Genomic DNA, 24,627 nt, shown 5'->3' with positions numbered 1-24,627 from the left:
CATACTGTGGACTTTTTTTTTGTTCTTCAGATTTTTTTCCCCCTCCACATTCATAACATTCTAAACAGTTTCATATCCCAGTCAGCTTTGACCTAAAATATACAGATGTCTGCATTAAAGCTGGAGGTGATGATGGGTTTTATTTTTCAGCATCTGTGTAGTTCCCTGCACAGCCGTCTGGCTGTGCAGGAGAGATATAACCATAATCTGACCGTTTTGGAGAATTTTTGCAAACTAAAGTTGCCAAATGTTACCAAGTGGAGACGTGAAATGCTGAGGACTCAAAAAGAAAAAACAAAAAAACAACAAAAAAAAACAAAATAAACACCACCTAAAAAGGTGTTAATTTGGTAATATTTTAGAGATGTATAAATCTTTCCTTTCCTCCACTTACCCACTTAAATATTTTAGTTGAATTGCAATTCTGGTTGTACTTTTCATCACCAACACCTGACATTTTAACACGCTTCAGTACGCTTTGGAGATTGACTGCATATGTTTGGCATGAGCGTGAAAGCTGCCTGATTTTTTTTTTTTTCTTTTCGTGTGTGTATGATATTTGATGGCTGAAAGCATTTTTTTCCATCATTCTATTCCCATGCCAATTATGTGTTCATGTGACTTTCAGTCAACAAAACCCTGTAATTTCAGCCAAGTGGGAAATCCAGTTTGACAGAAAATTGTTATTCTTCATCACAAAATATTGTGGAGCCTGCATTCTTTGCCAGAGAATATTTAACCTCCGCAAACTGCCTTTGATTCGAAGGCTTCCCAGATGGTTGTTGCAACACTCCTGATGAAGTAGGGGAAATCTGTTAGGAAGAAAACAGGAAGATCTCATCCTTTCAGATGCAAGAGAAATAAGCCAGTGGTCAGCCCATTTGAAGAGACTGTGAGGTTTAAGAGAAAATGCATCTCATTTGTATTTCTGCTCTAAGTTTTTGAATAAAATGGTGTTATTAGTTTCACTGGGTATAATGGTTCCAAATCTCCACTACATCTGATATGTTATTGCCAGACTGGGTTTAGCAACTATATTAATCCATTTCTCATCATTGCTGTTGGTGAATAATAGTTAGACATTTCAAAGAAAATGGTTTATTCATATGACTGTAAAGTCCCTGGCTCATCTAAAGGGGAATATTGCGTGTAGCTATTTTTATGAATTTAAGTTTTTTTTTTGTTTTTTTTTGCATTTTTAAAAACTTGTAAGTTTCAGAAACACCTCTGCCTCTGGGACTCAGATGGACAGCCGTTCTCCGATTGTTTTTCGCTCTGGTATGCATCATTGTTCTGCTTTTGGCAAATGGCAGTGATCTCCTCATGCGACTGAACATGTTCCATCCACCTGTTTTGGCAATTGGTACAGTTAACTGCCTTGTTGTCTCTGGCTATAGGAGCTCGACTCTGCCAAACAAACTGTGATTAGCAGAGTGTTGTGCTCTCCTAATGGTGACATTGGCATTGCACAAAAGCCCACGGGAAGCTGGGTTTGACCTCCAATGGATGATCGTCCTGGAGATCTGGTTTAGTTTATTTGTTTATTTCAAGCATTCACATTCAAATACCATAGCACATATCTACATAATCATTTGCATAAAAATGAGGTAGGCAGAAGTATAAATGTATTTGACTCTACACCCTATTTGCAAGAAAAAAAAAATATTTACAGAAAATATGGTTGAAAATCAAAATATCAAAAATGCTTATTGTTAATGGTCATTCTGAAGGCACACTGGATGACTAGCTTATTTAGCATGAACTAGTTCATTAGGGTATAATAGACGTCATTGTCCATGTATGAAAATTAGCTGTTGACTCCAAGCTGCACTCCTCTCTGCTTCTGCACCACAGCAGAAAACAATAATGGTTCCCTCCACCCCCCAAGCACTCACTTATCACTGTATAAATGAATATTGCACTTTACATGAATTGCATTTACCTGCTACTTCATTACTTGAGGTAGTGCTCAATCCTCATGATGTGTGTTTTAACAGTTTGATGGAAATGGGAACAAATGAATCCGTCATGTTAGGGTTAGTATTCATGCTTTTCGATCTTTTTTTTACATGTTACAACCTCAAAGCAACACAAAGTAGCACACAACTGTGAACTAGACTTAGCAGGCGTGGGACTGCATACAAATGCATGCCCAACTTTTTTTTTTATTATTTATTTAATTTTTTTTAATGTCAAAACTAAAATGCGTGCCAAATGATAGATCCCAGATTATAGCTCAACTGTAGTGTGTTTATTTGAACCCTTTTTTTTTTTAAGATAAAAAGATGGTGAGATATCGTTTGTGTTTGCCTGTTTCTGTAGGAGAATGCCTCCTGGCTGTACCTTCTCCGTCTCACCCCTTCATCCTCACCCCCACCTCCGAAGATCAAACACCTCTCCAGCTGTCTGAGACATCCGAGGTCCTCACCTCCATCCGTCTTGCTTGCCTGCCTGACAGACAGACCTCCCAGAGGTGATGCGGCGGTTTGTTTACTGCAAGGTGGTGTTGACCACCTCCTTGGTGTGGGTGCTGGTCGACGTGTTCTTGCTGCTGTACTTCAGCGAATGTAACAAATGCGATGAGAGGAAAGATCGCTCTCTGCTCCCCGCGCTCCGAGGTGAGTTCACAACCTTGTTCACACCTTTCAGTTTCAGACACAACTGGAGGAAGCGTAAAGCTTCAAACTAAGTCCAGGAGTAATTCAATCAAGCCTGGCTTGCCTGTCACCCTTTTCTTCAGTGTTAACTGGCGTTTTAAAGGGGATTGGAGGCATGGCATAAAATCGACTTTTTTTAAGTGTTACATCATGTAGCACTTAAAAAAACAGTACACCCCTCCGTCATGACTCCCCCACTCAGCATTAATTAGCAAACACCTGGTGGAAATGTGCGTCTGCTGAGCTTACCATGTGAACTACTTCTCTGTTCAACGCTCCTGAGAAAATTAAATACTAATAAAAAAAATAATAATAATGCATTGAAAATCAATGTAAGATGTTAAACACAAAATAATTCACACCCTTGCAGATTCAGGTTTAAAGTAATCTTTTAATTTGACCAGTAATTTTTTTTTTCCAGACTGGAAGTAATATGAATGTATTGATGGGGCTCAGTTAGGACCTAACAGGGAATCTGTAGTAGGAGCTAAAGATGATGATAAAGGTGATGACAAGGATGCTTTTCAACCTGAAGCTCATCACCAAAGATTAATCAAACACCAGTGGAAACATTTTCAAAAAGCTGGTCTGCAAATACAAGCAGGGTTTGACTGCTGTACTGCCAGATTGAAAAGTATAAACAATGCTCGACCTGATCTTTTTTTTTTTTTAATTAAATGCAAATTAACATCAAATGAAAATATTCATTGAAAATTTATTTTCCTTTTCTGACTGTTTTATTAAGATATGCATCATTTCCTATGACTTGCCGTTGGCTGAAAGTAATTTCATACCTGAATCTGTAGGTGGAATGAATAACTTTGCTCATAGATTGCAAACCACTTTATATTTCTGTGTATTCTGGATAAAAGCTATTTCCTTTATCATTTCCATTAATAACAGAAGTAAAGCTATTTGCAGTGCAAAATTATTTGAGGTACTTTTTCACCAATTTATTACAGGGTAGGTGCTATGTGTTTTCCTGGCACATAGTGTCATTTTACAGCACAGTCAAGTAATTATGCCACCTCCAGTTATAAAAAAGCTAAATATCAAATATTACTTAAAAGAAATTTGACTTTGTAATTTAACCCCTTAAAATTGGGCCTCCGTCTCTTTAAAACCTTCTGTTTTGTCTCAAACGCTGCCTTCAGAAAGTCGTCAAAACATTTCTCCTCTATTAATCCTTTACCAGTGTTTTCACCAGCGTTGCAGTCAGAAGTAGCTTGTATAATGAGCTGAGCAGATGCACAATTCAACACTCCAGATATGTTTTTGATGAAGGGATAACATTATAACATGATGTAAAGCTCTGTGTGATTATTTGTTGATTTATTTTTTACATCATGATCGGGACTATCAGCCCCCTAATGCAATATTTCGGTATGTTTCAGATTGTTCAGTAACAGTTAAATCTGTGCAAGATTTAACCTTTGTACATCACATAGCCCAAAAATAAATTAAAAAAAAAAAAACTCTAGCTATGTTTTTAATTTCATAAAGTGTCACATTTTATGTGTCCTATAGTAAGTATATTCCTCATTGGAGATCTAGATTTTATATTTACTCAAGTAATTTCTGTCATGAAATAGTTAAAATCTGTGTGACAATTTGAAACATTAAACGTTAAAGTGAGACTAACAAGGAAAGACAGAAGGAATCTATAAAGGAGTTTTCCTTTGGAGACAACCTGTGGGCAGACTGATATTTCAATATCTTAAGCTTACAGCGCTCAGTTTAAGGGACCATTTCACACATAAGTATATTTAAAATCAGCAGTCATTGATGTTAAATGTTCTTAGGATGCTTTGGCATAAAATCAGTGCTTTCTGCCTTGTGTTTGCTTCTATATTCAAACTTGATTAGTCTCACTGCAAATATACAAACACAGGCTATTTGTATAGACATGACATTATGTGATAGCACAGAGTATGACTAAACATAAGTGATATTAATGCAGAACTAACATTTAGTGTAAACACATCTGAAATCATTTTATGACAGCAAAGTGCAACTGAAGTATTAGAACAAGTAATTAATAGTACAGTATTAATGGTAATACTGACCTCTGGCTGCAGTATTGTATAATACCAGATTTCTTTTCTTTTTTTTTTCTTTTTCAAACCATATTTGGTTTAAACATCAGGAGTAGCTGAGGTTCCTTCAGTTTTCCCAATGGTCACATGCTCACTCCTGCATTAATGTGTGTGAATCTCAGGCGATGTTATATCAGTTTGTTGTTTATGCAAAGCTCATTTTTGTGTTGTCTTCCATTCCACTTTATGTAAAACACATTTGTACTTGCGTATATGGCACTAATTTAAAACAAAAGTAATCATAAGCTTGTTTTTTTGTTTTTTTTCTTGAATCTACGATCTGTTTTTTTGAAGACGAGAAAACATACTTATTTCCAAACCCAATCTTTTTTGTCTTGTTTTGGCTTCTGTGTCTGATAGTCAGCCACTATTGCAAAACCTTCTTCGTGTGTCAAGCTGTTGGAGCACATCTCCAACAGAGAACCTCCTGCTGTGAGAAACATGCGTGAACAACAACAGAAACTCTGGAAAACGTCCAGAGCAAAGCGTACAGACATGCCCTGAAAATCTCTGGCATACATGTGGCTTGTGTTTTCTTTTTTTTTCGAAGATTACACTTTTACGATCAGATATGCAGAGTTCGTCTTTAGCAAAGCCTGATTCCTCACATGCCCTCAAGAAAGCAGGTTGCCACGTTTTATAAGAGGCTTACTAATCTGCTTTTAGGTTGGAACGAAGTAGAGCTGCCAGCTTCTCTGGCTGATGCCATTTAAAAAAAGTCAAATGATACACTGTAGTTAGTTTGCATGTAAGATGGATCAAGTCTGATGATTTATAAAGCATTCCATATATCTGCAAACATTTCCTTGTAATTGAAAGTTTTCTGTCTATCATTTGCATCCATTTGTGCATCTGGCTCACAAAGCAAATAAATGGACTGCATAGTCCTCCATTTTGGTGCAGTCCTTTTATGACCAATTTACATTCTTTGTGCAAAGTATAAATATGACTTTCCACTACAAAAAATAATTCACAAAAATGAATGAAAGAGAGAAAATTGCTCCTTACAGTATCACCAAAACTGCAAGGGAAAAAATCTGACTTTTAGGTGGTAATTCTTAAATTTTTGCTTTACAACTAGATAGTAAAACATACTATCTACTATATAGGTAGTAAAATTCAGGGATTCAAACCATTTATTTGATTTTCCTAAAAACAAAAAGTACTGTTTTGAAATAAAAATTGGTCCTGTTAATCAAATATTGCATACACTCAATGCAAATCTGTAAAATAATGATTGATGACTTTTGTTCCTTTTGATAGATCCTATTGCAAATGTGAAAAAAAAAAAAAAATCCTTCATTGGTTTCTAGTTGGTTTCTCTCCAAGTCTCCCCGCACTCTGTTTTCTGGTTTAGACTGTCCTTGGTGCATTGAGTCATGCTGCTTGATGAGGGCATCATAGTTCTTTCAGTTGAGCGCAGTAACCTGTGTATGTGAGCGAGTTATATTCTAAAAAAAAAAAAGTGCAGGATTTTACAAACAGCATTAAATCTAAAATATATTTGCAGGTTAGAGAGATCATTTAAGGAAATCAAAATCCCATCTCTGTACGAAAAGCTAAATTACACCTTCAGCTCCCTGTTTTTCTGCAGCTGGGTTCTTTATCTTTTGCTTCTTCTCCTGCATCACAGTTACCAACAGCTTTCAAGGTGACATTAAATAGTCCTTTCTAAATATGTATTGCAAACAGCAACGGTCATTGAAAATCGGATGCTTTTTTCTTTTTTTTTTTTTTTTGGTTTGGCTATAGTTGACATAAATATACAAAATTGCAAACCTTTTTCCCCAAAGTAATTGAATAATGATTTAGTTCAAGATTGTGTTATGCAAATAGATTGCATCTGTTTGGAAGAATTTTTAGAAAATTATTTCTAAAAACAACTTTTGTTTGCACCTGTTTAACGTGTGCAGAATGCATAACCAGTCTGAAGATTGTTACAGTTTCATCTTTACTTGCTCCCATCTGATTTTGGTATCATTTAGAAACCTGAGTGAATACATGTTGAAAAATTGCATCCATGGATTTCATTAAATGCTCATTGAATATGCCCCCAAACAGTTTAATCCACCAAAATTTACATAGTTGCTTACTGGTAACTAACATGAAGACTACAAGGTATTGTGAGAGCAATATGTTCTCTTTTCTGCAATGTGACCTGAGCTTATTTACAAAGGTTTCCCCTTTCTAAACCGTACTGAACATCAGACCATTAAACTCTTGCTACTGTTACCAGGTGGATAATGATGTCTTTAATAGTCTCTGCCTGATATTCTTGATTAGAGCAGGCAAACTGTGACAACACTGCATTTAGCTGTCACTACAATGAACTTTATGGCCATTTACTCCTCATTACTCTGCTTGACGAAGAATTAATGTTCTTCTGACATTCCAGGGTACAGTTGTTTGGACAGATTCTAATAATATGCGCAGAAATGGACTTTTAATGGATTCTGCAGTAAAAATCTGTTAATCGTTCTGCTTCTCTTTCACACCATAGTGCAGCTAAATCACTCCTGAGCAGGTGGTCATTTGAGAGCAATGCATTAAAGTGAGAAAAGCCTATGCTGGAATAAGTACACTGATTGATTATTTAAGTTTCTACTCAGTTTATCGTTTTAATCTGAGATTTGTTTCTGTTGTAACTCACCATTTGTAGCGCAGACCATCTTTTAATTGCAGCCACTGTTTTTTTTTTGTTTTTTTTTTTAATAAAAAGTTATTCTCTAGACTTTCTTCCTCTCCTAAAGTAAATATTGTATTCACTCTGGTTGTAGCTCAAAGCTATTTGCTTGAAAAACTTTCACCTTTCACAACCTGGAAAAAAAAAAAAAAATTCTAATTGGAACGAAGAAAATCAATCCTACTATTAAAATCGGCACATAAAACACAATGACTCAATGTTGATGGAGTTTCTCCAGCAGAGCAAACTCTGTATGTTTCCTTTCTCCCGAGCAGTAATTTATAAGATGAACCTTGCTCGTTCTGCATAGTGGTGGAGTGTCTGTTATTTATAATATAATGCCAGCGGTGTCAGACTTGCAGGCAGGAGGGAGAGCACAGCGGTTAAAGGCGGAGAAGGTAATGGATTGAGCCTGCAAAAAAAAAAGCCTCCAACTGTGCTCGGCTACACAGACCCTTTTCTGTAAAGTAAATGAGACTGAACATAGCTGCAGGATGTTGGAAGCCGTGTTATGAAGGACTCAGCAGAAAATCTGCATGCAGATTGGTAGGCATCCTGACAGTCCAGCTGAGGCAATAATGGACCTCTCAGAAGACATATAGATATAGATACAAGTGTGGTAACGATATATACAAAAACTCTGAGAAAATCATCTTTCAGCTCCTGGGAACATGTATTATATAGTTGCCATCCATTTGTCCGCTTGCCTATACGTCCATGATGCAAGTTGATCGGGAAAATGACTCCTATTGACTGCTGTATGTTTTCATCATGTGAGAGATTTCTTGAAATATGTGTTCATACATACTTAGTGATAGCTTGGAGTGGGTCAAGAAGTTGATTTTGCTCAGGCACCCAGCTCAACACTGTAGCTGTGTCCATCAAATGAGAGCTCATTGACATACTGGGGCTGTCAACAGCGGCATCAAGAAAAGAGCAGGGTCAGCCGATATTGACAATATGGCCAACATCAGTCCATTTCAACAAAGCGTTTTTTCTGCGGAATCCTCTTAGCTGTTCGCTGTGCAGCCAGTGTCCCACGTTGCCCTCTTTCATGGAAATCGCTGCCTCTGTTTTGAGGGATTATTTGAGGGAGAGTGGGGGAGAGCGACGTCATAAATCCATGTGATGTTATTTACCTTTGTTGAAAAGAGCTGACACTGTGCTGTAGCAGCAACGCTAATCTGCTGATGTTCTGCAGGCAGAACTGTAGGGTAATGTTCCCACGAGGGCTATAAGCAACTATGTGAACCTTCTTTTGCTTCTAAGCTAGAATTGGCAAAGTCCTGGAACTCATACTTTCTCCTAAATCTCTATAATATATTTCCAGTAGATCATCTGTAAATTTAAATATAGCTGCCAGGCTGCATGTTGCTTAATGCCCAGTTAGCTTAAGCCAGAGCAAAGAGGAGGGTGTCTAGGGTGTCTGCCCTGTCTGTACTAATGGCAGGCATTAGTACAGTCACTGGTGGTCTGTCTGTTCATTGTCACTGATGTTTTAGAAACAGATTGTTCTTACAAATGCCACTTTTTCCTGCTAGAAATAAGTGAGATATGTTTCACATTTTCTGTATTAGAATCAATACAGTTTCATAAGTATAGAAATCAAACAATCAGAGACTCATAGTTTTTCAGTTTCTGTTTTCTGAAAAACTTTGACCCACAAATACTAATTTTAGTTGAGTCTGAATTCTCTCTGATAATCATAACAAACAGCAATCTAAAGAAAATTGTTTTATGTACTGCTATGTTTTCTTCATGTGTGGACATCGGCTCTCCCAAAGCCTTAGAAACGGCTTTGTACCCCTTGCCAGACTGATGAGGTCACTGACTTCATTCCTCATACATTCTTGAAAGTGCATGATGTGTCACTTTTTGATATGTTTAAGCTTACTTCAGGTTCTATTTAGGTGATTTTTTTAATTCATCCAGTCTAGCAGTTATAGTACTTGGTTGTGCCTAGCGAAATACAAATTTAGATAGGGGGAGAATTATAATTTAACCTAGGGGCAGGTTTGTTTGAATAGATTTTTTTCCCCTTAAATCATCATTTGTGAACTGTATTTTGTATTTACACGGCTGTTCTCTGTCTCATATTGAAATGTGTTCAGTGATATGAAATGTGTGAGAAAAGGCAAAAACAGGAGAAATCTGTGAAGACATTTTTTTGTGTGGCACTTGCTGGATGTGTACAAGCTGGGTGTATCTTGCTAAGCCTTACTTATTATGTTCAGTGATGTAAGAGATGTTTTTTCTGTTGGCTTTTAATTAGTCTAAATTGCTGCTGTTCATGCTCGTCATTCCTGAGAGAAACATGTCTTTTCTCGCAGCTGTGATATCTCGGAGTCACGAGGGTCCGGGCGAGATGGGCAAGGCGGTGAACATCCCTAAAGACGACCAGGGGAAGATGAAGGAGCTCTTTAAGATTAACCAGTTTAACCTGATGGCCAGTGACCTGATTGCGCTCAACAGGAGCCTACCAGATGTGAGATTGGACGGGTACGTATTCTTCTGCTTCCACATCATTGCTATGAACCACATTGCCGCACTGGTGGTTAGACGGCGACTGTAACAAATCTATATGGAAATATTTACCCAGGCACATGTTTCCTGTTTCCATCAGGAAAGAGGTCTGCAGATAATGTGTTCTGTTTGAAGTGTTAGAAGACACTTTTTTTTTTTAAGAGTGGAAAGTGCAATGCAGTATCTTTGAGGGAAATGAGCTTCTGCCCCAGGTGAAGAAGTTCAAGTATGACTGAGTGTACAATGAAGTGAAAAATTAATAGTCATATTACAGCAGCATCCACATTGCTGCAGATGCCTCATTGGTCTGTTGTTGTGAATATAGAACAATGCAAAGGCATCGCCTTCTACAATGGCTGCTGTCAGCGGTTGTCAGGAGCCGTAACCTGTGTGCAAAAGAATGAAATTGCTCAACATCTTCCTCAGGACTCATTTTTAACTACTTTTTAATTCTTTTTTAAAGAATATTTTGCTAAGCATGGCTTGTGGTCACCGACCTAGAGAGGTTGCTGATTGGTGGTTATTTAAGTTTTAATAACACCTGTGTTAATACTGAGCTGCCACAGAACAAAATACAGACAAGCAGTGTTTTGGATTCATGTGATGACCACTCTCAGAGTGATTTTACTGCTTTATGCTAGAATGAAAACTAAGTAGATTGAGCCTTGTTCTGAAGCACTTTGCACCGGTAAACCTATTTTACAGAGAAAAGGTGAATGTTTAGTGGATTTCAGTGCCAACCTTTTTCTATCTATCATAGTACAATTCGTTCTTCCACATAAACACTACAACAGGTTTATTGCAGTACACAGCTCAGTTTCGCAAGGTTTCTGCAGCTACGCAGTGAGAATAATCCAGATAGGGACAGAGTTATCTGTGAAGGGCAATAACACTTTTTCTTTAAGGGAACCTCCTGGCCTAGTTCTGTCAGTCTGCGCTGTCATGTTGAATAGACGGGACTGAACGAGCAATGCTGTCTGCATCGGTGGCTTTTTTCACCCTCTGTCACTTCTCCCCATTCGTCCTCCTGCCATCCACTGCACTTCCACTGTCCAGCTCCTCTGCCGTAATGTAGTGAATATTTTATTCAATAACATCCACTAGTTTATCACTGCCTCACCAATATTCTTTTGCAAACATCACATGGAGCAAAGGACACGATGACACTGCTGTCAGCAGTGGTTCTACTTCTTCCTACTCCCCCGGTGAGAATGTTTCTGCACCGGCGGCAGTGTTGAAGAGCAGCTGGAAACCAAAACTTTGTTTTCAGGCTCTTTAATAAACCACTTTGTGGAACTAACAGCAAAGTATTGAACAGGTAGTTTCAGATTTTATTGATTCTGGTGCCAGCAAAATGAAACATGTTTACATTTAGCTGGTGGCTGTCTGTTATACTGAATATACTTTAGCTGCTAATAACATGTATTTATTCTCATTGTCATTTTACTACCTGCCCAACAAACAAAAAAAGATTTACTGTGATGTCTTTGGATGTGTGACACTATTGGCAATGGATCGTTTGAAATCTCAAAGGATCCAAATGAGTTGTTGATCTAACTTTATCAAACCTGTTGCATGCCGCACTTCTCAGATTTTAAATTGAGAGGTGGGAGGGGGGAAGACTTGTTTTATCCCACTTCATGTTATGGCACCACATTATGTTGGTCTTAAGAAAACATTGATATTTGTGGTTGCAAATTGAAAAAAAAATGTGCATGAACACGTTTGAAAGGTTCTGATAGTTTATATTTCTGTAAAGCTCATCTGCATGCAGTTGTCTAGACTTCAATCCACTGATTTCTCTTGTCTACATTTCTGTGCCAGCTGTAAAACCAAGGTGTACCCAGACGACCTGCCCAACACCAGCATCGTCATCGTGTTTCATAACGAGGCGTGGAGCACCCTGCTGCGGACCGTCCACAGTGTCATCAACCGCTCTCCGAGACACCTGCTGGTGGAGATTGTCCTGGTAGATGATGCCAGTGAGCGAGGTCAGGAGTTGGTGTTGACTCAAAAGCCTCCCTGAGAATATAAAGTACTTAATGTCTAGTAGACGTGTTGTTTACATTAAGCTGTATAGGATTTTATCCATGCCCTGGATATATCTGTAAAAACTTTTATTTATTTAATCATTTTTTTTGGTAAGGTAAAAGTTAGGACACCCTTAGCTTTAACGTCTGTTTGATCCCCCTTACCCGTTGTTAAGTTAGTACAGCTACCTGTACTAACTTCAGTGAGCTATCTGCCAGTCTCTGACTTCGCTCTCTGGGGAAGGTTTGCTCCACAACTCATTTTTAGCTGTGAGATCTTTTCGGGGTTTCTTGCAATGAAATCAAGACGAGACAAAAACAGGAGCTGAATTACTGAGGCAGGATAGAAAATGACAACGGTACTAAATGAACTGCTCTGTATCCCGGACTAATATATTATGATGCATAAGAAATGTCAGAACACTTGTGCTAATTTTCCATCAACATTCCTCTCTATCAAACTTATGAATATTGATGATTGTACTGTACGATTCCCCTACTGATTTATGACTAATGTGTTTAATATCAAATAGGATAACATGCTATGAGCTCTCTGAGTGTGTTCAGCTCTTTTTTTAGTTTCTTCTATTATCGCTTATCTCAAGCGCAGACTTCTACTTAATATAGTGAAATGTCATTCAAATGTCATCCTCTTAACAGGATTTTTCTATCATTGGATCTAAAATCTGATTTCCAGATGGAAAGTTTTTTTTTTCTTCTCTTATCCATAAATTCTCACGTGGCAAAATGTCATATCTTAAAAAGAAATCATTATCATTGCAATATTTGTAGGATTTTCTTTATGTTATCCATCATGTGCCTATTTGAATGTGGTGCTCTCATGTGGCATTTCTACTGAGTTAAACAGATTTAATTTTGCAATTCAAGCAGGTATAGTTGTTTAAATGTAAGTAGTTTGTGCCAAATGCATGATTCAGCAGTTACACAAAGGGGGAGGTGAGCTGTTAGGAAAATATTTTTAATTGAACTTTTTTGTGAGTTCCCTTTAATGAGAAATCCTTATATAGTTATATTATTTGTTGCAAAATAAAATCTACATTTTAAATGTGTTGGTTTAGAAATAAAAGCTTTTAATCCTCTTGTGTTTTCTATTATTTTCTGATTATCAGCTGGCTGCTGACTAATCTTCTAATGTAATTACTTTACTTCAGCTCTGGTTGAATTGCTCTTCAGCTGATTTCCTCCGTTTTTGTTTCAGACTTCTTAAGGGCAAAGCTGGAGGATTATGTGCGGACATTAGAGGTGCCTGTGAAGATTCTGAGGATGGAGCAGCGGTCGGGTCTGATCAGAGCCCGGCTCAGGGGGGCAGCCGTAACCACAGGCCAAGTCATCACCTTCCTTGACGCTCACTGCGAGTGTACGGTGGGCTGGCTGGAGCCCCTGCTGGCTCGCATCAGAGAGGACCGGTAGGAGCCAAGATGAGGATTTCTGACAGAGAGAGAGAGTAAACAGTGCTTTATAAGGGTGGAGACTGTTAGCCAATTTAACCTTCATGTTGACGCCAGAAACACTTTTTGTTAATACTGCTGTTAACTCACCAGTTCATTCTATAACCCTGCTAAGCCAGCTGCAAGTACAAGATTTTTGAAGGGAACTTGTAAGCAGAAAACATCTTACCTGCAATAGATAACTCTTTTGGTGTCTGTGTTTTGCAAAATGATTTAGTCCTGGAGGCTAAAGCTAGCAACTGATTCTATGTGATAGAAAATCTCTAAAATATCCCACATTAATAAAATCTACCTGAATCTGGGAGTTTATTTCGTCTTCAACAAGGCTGATCCTCAAAGGAAAACGGAAAATAAATATAAATCTCTGTTTGATGTATAGTGGATTAATGCATTGGCCTCTAACAAGAATGAGGAAGAACAAGAAACATAAGAGCCAGAATAACAATAGTCAAAAAAAAAAAAAACACATAAAAAAGTTTAACAATTGCAACAATTCTGACCAATTAAGATAATACTGAAAATAAATTATTTGAAAAATTAATAAAGCTCAGGTAAAGTGCAGACAGATATATTTTAGTACTCACAGAACGTCTTTTATTTATGGGAAACACTACAAACCAGAAATTACAAACTGTGCAATGCGTCAGGTGTTTTTTCCCTCTCTACCTGTCTAGAGATACATCATCTTAAAATGTATATTTAGTATGAATTAATCTTATAGATGTGTCTATAAAGCATTTCCTGATATTGTCCAAGGCTTTTTGAAAATGCCATTATATGACTCCAACTACTGTATTATTAAAACATTGCATAAATTAAGCGGTGCTGCTAAAATTTCACAATAAGTGCAAATTTTCTTCATTGACAATGTTGACCTCTGAATTTATGAATTTGTACATTTGTGAGGAAAGAGGAGGACAGTCCAAGAAAACTCAATGAGACTCTAGTCTGTTAAAGTCATAACTTTAAAATAAAATGTTTATTTATTCATCGTTTGTTGTCATTTTGTCGCAGTTAATTATCAAATTGTGTCTTTCAGAAGAGCAGTGGTGTGCCCTATCATAGATGTCATCAGCGATGAGACGTTTGAGTACATGGCGGGTTCGGATATGACTTATGGGGGCTTCAACTGGAAGCTGAACTTCCGATGGTACCCAGTTCCTCAGCGGGAGATGGATCGACGTAAAGGAGACCGAACACTTCCAGTCAGGTACAGAAGAAGATGCATCCGCCGCATCCACAGTTGGAGTCAAGAACATATTCAATTAATTATTTTCGCAGCTTAAACAGGAAGGAATTAAACTCAGTCATATATCCCGTTTTGACAGAAAAAAGAGCACAACTTCTCATCTGTATTCACTTTATTTATTTCCACCAACAAATTTTTATTCACAGAGGATAGACATGGTTATTCTTCTAAGGTTTTGTTTTAATTTTTCAAAACAAATGAGTCTGTATTGTTTCTTCAATGCCTCACTGTGCTACAACAGGATACTTTGAATTGCATGAATGCAAAGCTCCATACTAAGCTCGATACATCTTTTTTTTTATATAAAACATTAGTACATTTATCAGAAATTATTTCTTTCAACCCGTTTCTGCTTTATGGTGCAGCAGTGCCTCTTCAACAAATAAATACCTCTATTTAGCCTCTTTTCATCCATATGCTCTGATTTGGATTGAATACTAATTTTTATCAAAGAAAGAAAAAAAATTCTAACATTCTAATAATCTGTCTTTACATAATCTGCATTGCTCTTATTTTTATTTGCTAAATAATCCAGCTAGACTTCAGCAAATACCTTGTTTGTTTTTTTGGCAGTAATTTTTTTGTGTGACTTGTGCAGGACTCCCACGATGGCAGGAGGGCTATTCTCCATTGACAAAACATATTTTGAAGAAATTGGAAGCTACGATCCGGGGATGGATATATGGGGTGGAGAAAACCTGGAAATGTCTTTTAGGGTGAGTGTCGGAGAACACAATGTTATCATCCTACCAGACTTGCTTGACGGCAGGGGATACATGCAAGTTCTCCTACCTGCATGCATATTTGATTTAAAATGCATGGGAGAGGTGAGCAGAACCGTCATCTCTCCCTCTCATAGTCAGAAAGGTTACACAAACACTGTCAGCACTAGATTATATCATACATCCCTCATACTACAGGAGATGTATCATGCTCTCGTCATTTATTGGCTCCACTGGTACAGATATGTACAAAATGGGAGGGAAATTGTTGTCATGGAAACATAGTTACCTCACACACCTTGCTCCTCACTGTAAGGCAAGATGAACATACTTCCAGTTGTTTTAAATGTTTATGATGTTGCTTTAATTGCATGGACAGCTTTAGGTGAGTAGCCCTTTTCTTGTAGTCATTGCTAAGACCAACACACATCTGCTTTTCTAATGTTATGCCTTATTGTCCTTCCCATTTTGAGGAGTGACTAAGAGAAGTGGATCGCCATGCTTGTAAGCAAAGTCATTAATACTAATTCAAACTTTCTACATTATACATTAAAAACAACTTTAGTTAGATATATTAAAGAGTAGTTTGGGGTGAGAATAATTGTAGCATCAATGATTTCTCTAAAAACACTTATTATTTCTTCAGGTGGGATTTTTCCCCCCCACTCATTAGAGATACACAAATCACTCAACCTGTGATTGAAATTAGCCACATTTTCCTTAACCGACTTTGATCACTGGCGGCCAGCTCAGATATGTAAACATCCGATTTTGTTCCTTAAAATCAGATCCTATCAAACTGTGTTGGACTTTTGACTATAAGGTTTTGTTTGACTTTTCTGAGTAAGAAATCTAAGTTCAGTGAGTGTTACAGTTGAATTTTCTTAAAGAAATTCTATGTCATGATAGTTTAAGACATTAAAGCATAAATAATGCCAGAAAGTTTTTGAAAAAAAAAAAATCATTACGATGTGCTTTTCCTGAACAACCCTTGAGAAATAAGGACAAAAGCAAAACAATTCTTGATTATTTAGTTATTCTTTACACAAAGCTTCCATATCTCTATGTCTACTCTGGACATTTTCTTTTTAAACCTCCAAACTGAAACCGTTTCACTTCTAACGACCACTGCCTTTCTTTCGTAGACAAATTCCAGTGTTTAATGTAAAGTTTGTTTTGTAGCTGATGCATTAAAAATGGGGCATTAAAAAGTAATGAAGGCTGCTTAAGTTTCTCCTCTGCAATCATCTGAGCTGTTGCAGCATAATCTGCCTATAGGCAGCTGTTTGTTGCTCTACTTTTCCCCTCCGACTTCCTTCCTGCTGCTTGGGAATATTGAACCAGCGATATAAAAATAGGTCATATTGGTCATATTGTGAAGCTGTAACATGTTCATAGCCTCAGTGTAAACCAATGTAACCTTAATTCTTTGGTAAAATAAACATTTTCCAGCTATAATTTTATGTGGTTACATCAAACTGAACTTTCAGGTTGTCAAGTTTAGGTCTGTAACAAATTTAGGGTTTGGTATTAAGAAATACTGAACAATTATAGTATAAGCTAATTTGCAATGTCTGTCCCTAATTGGGCTTTTGGCTACAATGCTATGGTCTCTTGTCTTGCCTATTTTGACTAATGTCAAGTTAAGTTTTACCCTAATGTTATCACATTTATCCCTCCACATGTAGTTTTTATCATCTTCAGCATTGGAGTAATTCCCATGAAATGCTAAAATATTCAGTTTAAGTCGGAAGTGAAAACTTTGTTTCTGTATCTTCCCCATAGACGCCAAAAATGTCGTCTTGTCTTGGCTACTTACTTGTTTAAATTTCAGATTTTAGTGTTTCTTTCTTTGAATGTGATGCTAAATTTATGCAATATTTCCTGTTTTTTTTTTATCTTTACTGAATTTTCTTTATTTTCTTGTGGGCCACTTTGAATTACTTTGAGAAGGATGATCTGCAAATAAACGTGACTCCCCTACGGTTCCATTTCTTTTCCAGGAATTGTTGGGACACCGGTGATGTAGCGAGAACAATCATCATTTTTATCTTTTCATTTTTCACCATTTAATAAATGTACTCTAGGCAAAAGTTGGATATTTCTAAAAAAAAAATTCATTGTGAAATCTCGCTACTGCCATAATCGATGCATTTAATTTTTGTTTATTTAATAAATCTTCACCTCAGTGCAGAGACTACTGTTTCTACAAACTCATTTTTTTCATTTATATAAATCCCTGTCTTCTCAGATCTGGCAGTGTGGCGGATCCTTGGAAATTATAACATGCTCACATGTGGGGCACGTTTTCCGCAAAGCCACTCCGTACAGCTTTCCTGGAGGAACAGGCCAAGTTATCAACAAGAACAACCGACGGCTGGCTGAAGTCTGGATGGACGAATTCAAAGACTTCTTTTACATCATCTCACCAGGTACAGAGCAAAGCAATAGTTGCTTTGCGACTACATGTTTTTCTTTTTTGTTTCCCCCCCCCACTTTTATAAACAAGAGCACGTCTCAGACAGTTTAAAAATGACGTGTTAAGGTTTTAGGAATTTATAGAATAGTCAGGGATTTGCTTTATATTTTATTCAGCGTACATTCCTCTTTAAAAGCTGATACGGACAGTCCTCATTACCCGTCCATTCTGGGCTTGCTGATATTACATTTAGCAAATTGCTCTGAAAGGATGGTGTCTGGTCTATTTTATTATTTTATTCTCTTACAGAGTCCTTTTCTTTTCATCCATTGAATAATTCACATTTCTCTGCTCATATGCTGGAATGTGAGGCTGCTGTGTCATCTTCAGAGAAGGCTAATTCAGTTTTGCCTTCAGACGTGCTTTAAGCGCTCTCGTGAACTCAAGTTCAGAAATTTGTCAAAACCGGTCCTTCCTCCAATGGGGCTGCGGCGCATATGGAAAAACTAGAGCAACAGGGCTGTGCAGCTTGAGAGATGAGTACCCCTCCATCTGTTGTCTCAGTAATGTGATTACCCTTTAGCAGAAATCACTTTTCCGGAAATCTCTGGCTAAGTGTTCTAGATGGCTTGCCAACCTATAAGGGATCATCCTTAATCTGTAGATCTTCCTCCACAAATTGTGACCTTCTTCGCGGCTCGGTCAGGCAGGACTCTCCACGGGCAGGTGTGCAGACAGAGCCAGCATTGTGATGGATGGCTTTTGCTGTGCGCTGTGGCCCGGCAATGCCTCTCTGTTCCTCCTGGACATTATTGAGGATGATCTGAGCTGTGCTGCTGCTGCCTGCGCTCACTTATTGGCACAGAGGAGCACACCGTGTTGCCTCATTTTTGGAGAGCCCTATAGCCTTCCTAATAAAAGTGTAATTGCCTCCTTTTTTCCTTCTTAGCAGAGTGTTTTAGGATCAAAGAAGCTTCTGGTTCTCCAAGATATTATCTGCCTCCTACTGTCCTTTGCAAAAGTAGTCACAACCCGCAAATGTTTGGCTTTCGCTGTGTTGCACACACTTGCAATTGGATTTTATGTGATAAACCAAAAAATCATACACTGTGTGACTAAGTAGAAGGAAAAAGATACATGTTTTTCAAAATAAATAAAAAAATGGAAATCTGGTGTGCATTTGTATTTAACTCCCTTTATTCTGACAACAATAAATTAAACTAGTCCAACCAATTGAAATTGGAGTAGTGATCACAATTTCAAGTCTTGCCTCAGATTTTGAACTAGATTCCACTCATCTGACCGCAGAATCTACTTTTACATGTTTGTATTGTCCCCTATTTGTTGTTTTGCAAATTTCCCAGCCAGCATGCCTAGGTGGGCCCCATGTGGGGGAAAGGAGGGCTGATATATGGGCCCCCTATGGGTTTGTTCGCGGGTTCCACGATGGCCCCACATGGGTTTGCCCATGTAGGGCCACAGCCCACATGGGCCCTACATGGGCCCTAAATGGACAAACCCATGTGGGGGCCACCTAGGCATGCTGGCAGGGTTTAAGTTAACTTTGTAGGACTTAATTTCAACTGTGGCTTTACTTCTTGCCACTCTTCTCCCAAGGCCAAATGTGTGCAGCATAACGGCTATCCTGTCAACAGATTCTCTCACCTGAGCTGTGGATATCTGCAGCCCCTCCAGAGGTGCCGTGGGCCTTTTCGCAGCTTCCATGCCTTATGAATAAAATATTTTGGCTTGTGGTTGTAATGTGACACAACTTCTAAGGGTCTGAATACTTTTGTTAAACACTGTAAATATTTCTTCTGTTAAATGGTAAGCGTGTGTTGGTATTTGAAGGTGTATGCCCTTTTGTTCAGTTGCTGTTTGACTGGTTTTTGCCGCGCCCTGCTGTTGGTCACACATTTTGACTGGTTTTTGTAAATTGTGCTATTTTCTCCTCATTGCAATCAAGCTCTTTCATAATAAATTACCACCCTGCATCTATCTGCACGCGAGCTATGACTCCTCAAGAGGCACTCCAAGACTAACCATCTGCTTGATGAGCTTGTGTCTGTGCCCAGTTGCTGTCTAATCCGTCCCTTCTTGTCGGCTTCAACAGTGCTGATGCATCAGGCTGTTTTTATTTGGCAGCATGATGCTCGTTTCTAAGAGCAGCATTAACCTAAACAGTGCTGCTGTTTGGTATGTGCAAAATGGACTCAAGAGGCCAGGTTAATTATGTATAACTTAAGAGAAAATCCCTCCCTGATTAACATCGTGGCACAATTTTTTATGCAGAGCTGTGTGGCATGTTGGTGAGGAAAAAGGCCCTCTGGTGTTTCTTCATGGTGATGCAAAAAAACAGAGCAGTTGTTTCAGAACGGGAAAATCTGAAATCAGCCTGATGACACTCTCCGATAAATGTGATTAACTCCTCCGTTGACTCCTGCAGGTGTGATGCGGGTGGACTACGGAGACGTCTCCTCCCGCAAAGCTCTCCGAGAGGCCTTGAAGTGTAAACCATTTTCCTGGTATCTAGAGAACATCTACCCTGACTCCCAGATCCCAAGAAGATACTTCTCACTTGGTGAAGTATGAGCGCTCTTGTACATTAATTTTTTATTTATTTTTTTTGTCCTACCATTTGCCCGATACAGGTGCTTCTCAAGACATAAGAATATCTTCTAAAAGTGTAATTTTCTAATATATATATATATATAAATCTTTTTTTTGTTTTTTTTTTTTTTTGTTTTTTTTTTGTTGTTGTTGTAAGTCATAATAATCAAAACAGTGTATTAGTTTCACATTTTAATTACTGACATAAATTAACTTTTTGATCAGGCTTTTCTTTACACTCCTCTCAAGACTTCTCTGTTGCTTGAGCACTTTGTCCTACCATATTGTTTCCCTTCCTCTACGCTTTCCATTAGTATACAAAGTTACATTACTCAGCCATCTTCTTTAGCAGTGACCTTTCGTGGCTTGCCTTTCTTCACAGGGTGTCAGTTGACTATCTGCAGGACAAATTTCAAGTCACCGGTCCTCTGCAGGTCATAAAATAAGATCTCTGTGTTCCTTATAAATCATTTTTTAGTGGTTTTGCGTCATACAGTTTTCTCGAACTGCTCACGCTTGTGTAATAAAAATCATATATAAAACACGAGTTTCACATTTTGAATTGAAATTTAGGTTGTTTTATGATTGATTGGGACCATGCCATGCATATCTGTGCTTTCAGAAATACAATATTACAGAGAGATAAATGCAAAGCTCTATGGACCCGAGAAAGGCTGGAGAAAATGAGATAGAAGCAGCCATACTCAGTCTGTTGTATTGAATACTTATAACAAAGTCCCGCTTGGATGCTCACACAGGCAATATTGATCTGAGACATTTACAGAGTTATTATGTGTACAGAGGGAGTGGGGTAAAGCTTATGTATCAATTGATCTGATCTCTACTTGGTGAGTAAAAATATATTTCACAAAATTCCAAAGTTCCTACATATCTGAATAAACAATATACGTTATTATGTTTATGTTTTATTTTTTTGCAAAGAAAGCAGGCTGCAGGAGTCTGCAGCAAGAATGTGACCATCGCATTAGCAAGATGATATAAGTTCGAGCTCCTGCTAACTCGAGATGAAAGTATTTTTTTTTAACTAACCGGATTTGCCTTTTTATGCAATGTCTGCTCCAGCGCAGCTTTGGTTAGAGGCAGAACTGTCATGAGCCATGTCTCCCTCGGGGAAAATGGCTATTTAAAAAGTAGTGTCAGTATAAGAACTTGTGGTGAAAAGAACTTGAAATCATCCAACAGCTGGGGATGGGAGGATTTTCATCATTGCTGCTCTGTCATCCTGTTGTAAAAGAGCTGAATCTTCTTCTGTCACCTCTCCCCGTCCCTTTCCCTCCGAGCCAGACGTCTTCTGACTGAGTCCCAATTACTATAACACACTGTCAGCCGTTCTGTAAAAGCTGTAAAGTGTTGGGTTTTATATTTCTTAATTGTGATGTTTTAGTTGTGCTTGTTAAGCTTAGAATATAGTGTATGCTTCGTCTTCATCACAATGATTCTAAGAAAATCCTGCGGTAAATGGAAGCTGCAACAAGCCTTGATAATATATATGGGTCAATATGTGAGTTGTTATAGTTAGTTCCCATATTGGTTGAAGTTGGACTCAAGCTCGTGTTTAGAAGAAAGACCTGTCATAATTTTTTTTTCAAATTTTGTGTACGTGTTACATGCGTACATAGTGAAATGTGTGGACTGGCTTTCTTACAGTTGAGGTCAGATTTAAATAATTTTAAAACCTGGTAAAAATCTGAAAATTTACACATTGAAATATTTTGCCATTTACTTGCACTGACTGAAAATAAAAGAAGGATGTAGAATGTGTCATGAAAAAACTGCAGGTTTCTGCCAGGAGTATGAATAATTTTGAGTCAGTTGGTCCTTATCAGTGGAAAGTAGGGAGGGGAAAATTACATTGACTAGATATGAAGTAAGGATATGAACTGGCAAGGAGGCAAATTCACCTTTAGAGCCACATTTTTGAGTTTGACTAAATGTGTCAGTGTACCATTTATAATTCTTTTATGTTTCAACACAAGGGCATGGTGATAAACTCATAATTATTGTATTTCTGTAAAAACAAACAAACAAACAAAAATCATGTCATATTGTCGAGATGGCTTGGTAAAAACATTAAAAAACAGCAAGCTGGATAACTTTCCTGTTTGATAAAAGCCATTGATGGATACCAGTTAAAACTAGCTGCAGTGGTTTCCGTCACTGCCGCCATCATCAATCCATCTTGGGTTTCCTAACAGGAAAATATATTCAGACCTGTGACCTTTATGTGATCTGACTTTAGCAGCTTAGAAATACACAACTGACCATTTACAAGACAATATGGATTTCAGTATAACCGTTTCGAAAAGTACATGCTTTGAATAGTAAAATTATTGGTCTGTCTGTACCTGCCTGCAGATCAGGAATGTGGAGACCAACCAGTGTGTGGACAACATGGGAAGAAAGGAGAACGAGAAAGTTGGCTTTTTCAACTGTCATGGCATGGGTGGAAACCAGGTATTTTTCTCTCTTTTAAGCATAAAATGTATAGATTGTACAGAAAAAAGGACACCCCTTTGATAACTTGTATAAAGTTTCATATTTTTATCAGCTTTTCATGTTTAAATTGTAAGCGTTTTTTTGAATGGGTAGTAAACATGCCTTTGATCACCTACCGGATCCCCAACTGTCCACAAAGCAGCAAAGTGCTAAAAAAGAATGAGCTATTGCAAAACTATTGGTGTTATCTCAGTGCATAAGGTGATTAATAACAGTTGTCTGCTGGAAAATGATTGAAAAACCTGGAATTGGAGAGCATCTTTAGATTTTCAGCCATACCTATACAAATACCAACAAAATGTAAACGTCTGCTCTGACAAGTCAGCTGTATGTTAGAAAGAAGCCACCAGTGGAGTTAAAATAAAGCCACTTAACTGTAATCAGTAAATATATGTTTGGAGAAACAAATGTGCAGAATATTGAGAAAAGAAATTAAGTTTCTCACAGGAGGCTCTTTCATCTAATTATTATATCTGCAGGCAATGTTATTTATTTAAACTTTAAATAAAGCCAGAAGATTAGATGCATTTTGTAGTTTTATAGGAGAACTGCCTTTGTAAACAATTAAGTATTTTTATGCAACTTTTTCATGATAGTTTGCTAAAATGTTGTCCCAATCCTGCCGAACCAGGTTTGCAGGCCGACCTGCAGTTCTGCCTTGAATTTTTTTGTCCCACCAAGATCAAGTCTTGGTGATGAAAACTCCAAAACATCGACTTAATTATCTCTAATTGGTAACTAATCAGCCATTATATTTGGGACCTTGTCCATTGAGAAGAAGCGTTTTAACCTTTTTCTTTTTTTTTTCTTTTTTTTTTTCTGTATGATTTGATCTGTGATAAGAAGTACATTAGTCCCTTTTTGAGTCCAGTATTTAGCTTATCTGGTAAGATTTTGAATTCTAATCTTTATTGGATGCTTATGCTCAAACATGCAGCTTAAAAGAGTGAAAATGCTCTCTGTACTTTTGTTGAAAGTACAGAGAAAAAAAAAGTATTGTACACCTTTGGAATGGATTCATTGTGCTTTCATTCATCTTTGTGTTGCATTCCCCAGGTCTTTTCCTACACAGCGGATAAAGAAATCCGGACGGATGACCTCTGTTTGGATGTCTCCAGGCTCAACGGGCCCGTCAAGATGCTCAAGTGTCACCACATGAAGGGCAACCAGATGTTTGAGTACGATGCCGAGGTAGGATCTGAGTTTCCTGCAGGAACCAGAGTCCAAATCGAGGCAGTGGGATGTGGTCCGTTTTGCCCTCTGAGGATTATGTCGTCAAATCGAAAGCAGCGGTTTACTAAAATAGGATTTACATGGCAGGAAATTGGAAAATGTGATGCCTCTTCTCTGCCACTAGATGGTGTTGTGTGTTTTTGTAGGTTTTTATTTTTTTTAAGCAGCTCAGTGTCGAGGTGCTATTTCCTTCCACACTGTGTCTCCTCTCATCTTCTCTCATTTCATATAGTATGTTGGCAAGTGGGAGTATGATTTTGAGGTAAGCTGTCAAAGTTCTCCTGCCTTAATCTCCCTATAGCTTATGTCCTGTGCTCTGAGTGCAGTGGCATCCTCTAGCGAGTTTGAAGAATCTGTGGTTCTTAGGTTAGAATACGTAAATCTTTGTGAAATTTTCAAGCTTTTTTTCTTAGCTTGAA

General features: G+C 37.9%; 1 protein-coding gene across 4 annotated transcripts in view; it reads left to right on the top strand.

Moving 5' to 3' along the window:
- Positions 1-24,627, top strand: part of galnt13 (polypeptide N-acetylgalactosaminyltransferase 13) — a 47,431-nt gene that overhangs the window by 11,485 nt on the left and 11,319 nt on the right. For 2 of the 4 annotated variants that reach the window (XM_016680829.1, XM_016680828.1), the window contains exons 3-13: positions 2,323-2,618; positions 9,767-9,935; positions 11,784-11,950; positions 13,209-13,416; positions 14,498-14,668; positions 15,306-15,423; positions 17,681-17,861; positions 20,295-20,434; positions 22,835-22,933; positions 24,032-24,166; positions 24,441-24,470. In XM_016680829.1, coding sequence (XP_016536315.1) covers positions 2,477-2,618; positions 9,767-9,935; positions 11,784-11,950; positions 13,209-13,416; positions 14,498-14,668; positions 15,306-15,423; positions 17,681-17,861; positions 20,295-20,434; positions 22,835-22,933; positions 24,032-24,166; positions 24,441-24,470 — 1,560 coding nt within the window. In that variant the 5' untranslated portion in view covers positions 2,323-2,476. The remainder of the gene's footprint in view (positions 1-2,322; positions 2,619-9,766; positions 9,936-11,783; positions 11,951-13,208; positions 13,417-14,497; positions 14,669-15,305; positions 15,424-17,680; positions 17,862-20,294; positions 20,435-22,834; positions 22,934-24,031; positions 24,167-24,440; positions 24,471-24,627) is intronic. The other 2 variants (XM_007570275.2, XM_007570273.2) reach the window with 1 other exon arrangement.

Source organism: Poecilia formosa, unplaced genomic scaffold (assembly GCF_000485575.1).
Source record: "Poecilia formosa unplaced genomic scaffold, Poecilia_formosa-5.1.2 Scaffold257, whole genome shotgun sequence".
In the NCBI taxonomy this organism is placed as follows: domain Eukaryota; kingdom Metazoa; phylum Chordata; class Actinopteri; order Cyprinodontiformes; family Poeciliidae; genus Poecilia; species Poecilia formosa.
The sequence above is the reverse complement of the archived record's forward strand: the minus strand, read 5'-3'. Positions and strand labels throughout refer to the sequence as shown.